Source organism: Triticum aestivum, chromosome 5D (genome assembly GCF_018294505.1).
Source record: "Triticum aestivum cultivar Chinese Spring chromosome 5D, IWGSC CS RefSeq v2.1, whole genome shotgun sequence".
Lineage (NCBI taxonomy): Eukaryota > Viridiplantae > Streptophyta > Magnoliopsida > Poales > Poaceae > Triticum > Triticum aestivum.
In genome coordinates this window covers 479,032,136-479,036,460 of record NC_057808.1, presented here as the reverse complement: position 1 = coordinate 479,036,460, position 4,325 = coordinate 479,032,136, and the positions used below count along the sequence as shown (strand labels likewise).

Below are 4,325 nucleotides of genomic sequence, written 5' to 3'. Positions count from 1 at the left end.
ATATAAGTACATATATGATTGGCACAACTGATTTTAACCACTGGAATATATGGCTCTGTTGTAATGCATGGGCATTTTTTTTAATTCTATGTAAAGAAAATCGATAGGTAGAACCTATAAGTTTTGTTCAATTTATTTATTAAGAAGATACTCGTCCTTATTTTGCGAAAAAATCAAGGAAAAACGTGCACGCTCCTTTTGCATCGCACGATTACGGGCGACGTGGCGCCGTGTGCTCCACCCACATCATCATCATCTCGTTTGACCCGGCACCCAGGCGGCTCGTCGTCAGTTCGTCCCTCCCTCCCCCGTGCTGTGCCATCCCGGAACGTAACTGAAAAATGGCGAGTGTGACCTCGAGGTGCTCCGGCCTCCTCCTCCCGGACCTGCGGCCGGGCCTCGCGGGACTCCGCAGCCGCTCGCGTCCGCCTTCTTCGCCCCGCGTCAGTCTGCGCGCGGGCCGTCGCCGGCCGAGAACCCTGTCCTGCGTCGCGCCGCCCGACTCCGCGGAGCCCAAGACGGTGAGTCCTCGTAGCATACTCAAACTGATTAGGGCAGTGGACAGACTAGCTAGCGCTTATTTAGCTTCATGCTCATAAAAACAGTAGTAAAAATTTCAATCAGATAGCAATATAGCATGAACTGTGAAGTCATTCCTGCTCCCCTTGCTTCCACAGGACGAGCAGCAGGTGAAAGCTGAGCTGGGTGAAGAAAAGCCTCAGCCAAGCAGCAGCAGCAGCAGCACGCCCCAGGAGGCTGCTGCAGAGCCACCTGTTCCAGACAGGGGTCTCAACAGAAGGATAGCTGTGCTCACCACTCTTGCCGCGGTGGGCCTCTTTGGATCTCAGAGGCTCCAACTTGGCGGGTTTTCTCTCAAGGATCTTGCTGCCAATGCTGTGCCATATGAAGAGGTTAGCGTTTCTTGGCCTTTGCCCCCCAGGAGCTTTGTGCTCAGCCCTACGTTGAACAGAGAGATAACTGACGCATAATGTTCAGCTAAATGTCAACAGCAAGAATAAGGAAGTTTCGCTGCCATTTTGTGTATACATGAAATTAGTCTATTGCGACCTTCCAGATATGTGTCATTTAGCTACTAGATCTGATGCTTACAATTGCACTAACTGAACAAATAAGCATGATCCATTGCAGTTCAGATCATGGTAGAGTCACAGCCCATTGCGAAGGAAATAATTGCAATAGATCCAAAAACGCGTTCCTTCTTTATGACAAGCCATTGCAGCCATGCTTCTTTTCTTCAAACTCCATCAGAACTTTACCATTCGGCATATTAAGTTGAACATCCAAATCATTGTTCATCAGCCCATTTGTCCGTTAATCCAACAAATGCTTTCAGTAATGTTTGTGTTACTCAATTTGCAAGATGTTGGCTTTTCTAGGGAAGATGGAAGAAAATGATGGGTTTATTTATTTGCGATTCATTGATTTAGTACTGCTAACTGCATTTCTTTATCTGGTTATCTGGTTGCGCTAACTGCATTTCTTTCACATACTTTTTCTTTGAATTGCATGCATGTTCACCTTCGAAATCTAATTCACCTGATAAGTGCATCTACAGGCTCTCTCAAATGGCAAGCCCACTGTTGTCGAATTTTACGCGGACTGGTGTGAAGTTTGTCGAGAGTTAGCTCCAGATATTTACAAAATTGAGCAACAGTACAAGTAAGTTACCTTCAACATTTTTAGCTTCTCTATATCCCATAGAAATAACAACTATGCTTTGGTTCCTTTACTGAAGAATTGATGGGTATTTATGCTTTCTTATTGTTCCTAAAATGTATACCATCCATATAATACAACTTTGTATCTGGACAGCTAAACTAAACCTGTATAAGTGCAGTATCATGCACTTGCCAGACTAAAGAATACTAAAGTTCTGGATTAATTAATTTATTAATGTATTCCTATAAAGTACTGATGGACCACAATTCATTAGTGAGACTAGAAGTCAATAATTCAATTCTGATCTGCATGCAGGTGCATATGCACTTGATGTCATATGTGCATTTGTGCATTTCTTTTTTTTTTTTGGAAATAAACATAAATATACATTATGTTAGAAGAGTAGTAGTCGTGGTACTAAAATGCTTTCTGTAATCTCCATATCTGTAGCCATTGTAACAACAACTTGGATACGTACTGACTGAACACATTCTTGTTTTCTTTATATGCTAGTTAACTTACGTTAAGATTATTTTATAGGGACCGCATCAACTTTGTCATGTTGAATGTCGACAATACAAAGTGGGAACAAGAGCTTGATGAGTTTGGGGTAGAAGGTATTCCTCATTTTGCCTTTCTGGATAAGGAAGGAAATGAGGAAGGCAATGTTGTTGGGAAGCTTCCAAGACAATATTTTCTTGACAATGTGGTTGCTCTGTCTTCTGGTGATCCAACGATACCTCATGCACGAGCCGTTGGTCAATACTCGAGCGCAGAATTCAGAAAAGTCCATCAAGTTGCTGATCCCAGAAGTCATGGCTAGTAATAGCTCTTCGTCGCTACCAGTTTCAGCATAATGCCAAGACTCATGGACAAGTAGGCCTTATTCTCTCTTGAAGAAGTATAGTCCGAGTACTAGAATGTCTGTTGTCCTTTTGCAGGAGAAGTGCATATAGCAGTTGATCACTAGTACATGATGTCGCCAGATTTAGTGAAATAGTTATATATATCTTGAGCAATGTCCTTTTGAGGGCTTTTGATGTTGAAATATACGTAGTTCTTTACAAAGATAGCAAAGTAGGTTACCATAACCTGTCAATTTCTAGTATGCACTTAAATAATGTCTTGCTGACAAAACCACTGAAGCTTTTATGCAGGCTAGATTTTCATCCAACTTAATATAAAGAGTTAAAACAGCTTGGTTTTACACATCTGTTACCTGATGTTTAATGATCATCTGGTCTTCTGTTGCCCCTGACACTACTGGATTTTTTTCGATCTGATTCGTGCAGGATGCCGGTATAGGTTAAGCATGTTGAGTCTTGAAGCCAAGAATTTGGGCGTTGGGCAGAGCTGACCGAGTGCAGAAATCACATTAAAAAGAGCAACGGGATCAGTGTTTCATGTATATGATTGTGGCACTGTGCAAGTGGATTTTCTGATTCAGGTGTTTGGCTAGAACACTGAGCTGCTAGTGACTACGAGAATCAGTGTATTGTGTACAGGTGAAACAGATGTATACTACGGCCGCGAGAACGTACTGGTGTTAAAAAACATTCTTTTTTCGAAATACAGTAGTAAACATTACTTACCTTTTTGCAAGGAGGTTCCTAGAATTGGTACGATATCGTATACTTGTGATTCTCTTGAGCGTTGGCTCCTGCACTTCTCTGGCTTGGGTTGGGCGCGCAGGTTGTTTTGGCAGGCTAGTGTTATACTAACAAGAAGAGACATTAGCAAAAGTAGATGACCGGTTGACCGCAATCCCTAATGCTAACTGCAACTCTTGAGTGTTAACTCCTGCACTGTTCTTCTGTCTTAAGTGTTTTTTTGTTTTTTTTTGCTTTCTGAGACAACAGGCATTCTCTGTCGATTTCCATCAGAGAAACTGACAAGATTATGTCTTACCCCTCCGTTCCTAAATACAAGTCTTTTTATAGATTTCAATATGAACTACGCGCGGAGCAAAATAAGTGAATCTACACTCTAAAATAAGTCTATACACATTCATATGTAGTTCGTATTCAAATCTCTAATAGAGTTTATATTTAGGAGGAAGTAGATAGCTCTGTCTTGTGTGCAGTAGTGTCTCACTTCCATGGACGTTCGGGCGCCTAGCCTGCTTATGCACGCGACCACAGTTGGCTTCCACAGTTGCAGAACCTAAATATCTAACCTTTACAACCAGCGAGCAGGAATATTGGAGCAAAAGTAGTGAGCTGCATTCCCTCAAGAAAAACGAGAGCAGAAATTCCTGTACCTGCCCCCGCCCCCGAACCTGTCAGGAAAAAACTCGAGGTTTGACATCTCCAACATTATAGTTTTCAAAATGTAGTTTTGACCCTTTTTCTTGTATGAAAAATGAGAGCAGACATTCATTTCCCTGCTGCTTGAACGTATAAGGAAAAGACTCGAGGTTTGGCATATACTCCCTCTGTACCTAAATATTTGTCTTTCTAGAGATTTCGACAAGTGACTACATACGGAGCAAAATGAGTGAAACTACACTCTAAAATATGTCTATATATATCCGTATACGGTAGTCCATTTAAAATCTCTAAAAAGACAAATATTTAGGAACGGAGGGAGTACTACATAGTCTTCAAAATGTAACGTTGACCGTGTTTCCGTGATAGCAGACATTC

General features: G+C 41.8%; 1 protein-coding gene across 1 annotated transcript; it reads left to right on the top strand.

Moving 5' to 3' along the window:
* Nucleotides 1-240: 240 nt before the first annotated feature.
* LOC123122957 (thioredoxin-like protein HCF164, chloroplastic) lies at nucleotides 241-3,271 on the top strand. The gene is made up of 5 exons (XM_044543341.1): nucleotides 241-521; nucleotides 678-911; nucleotides 1,577-1,680; nucleotides 2,221-2,556; nucleotides 2,973-3,271. Exons 1-4 carry the CDS (start codon nucleotides 342-344, stop codon nucleotides 2,501-2,503), a joined length of 801 nt encoding a protein of 266 aa, XP_044399276.1. The 5' UTR covers nucleotides 241-341; the 3' UTR covers nucleotides 2,504-2,556; nucleotides 2,973-3,271.
* Nucleotides 3,272-4,325: the final 1,054 nt, after the last annotated feature.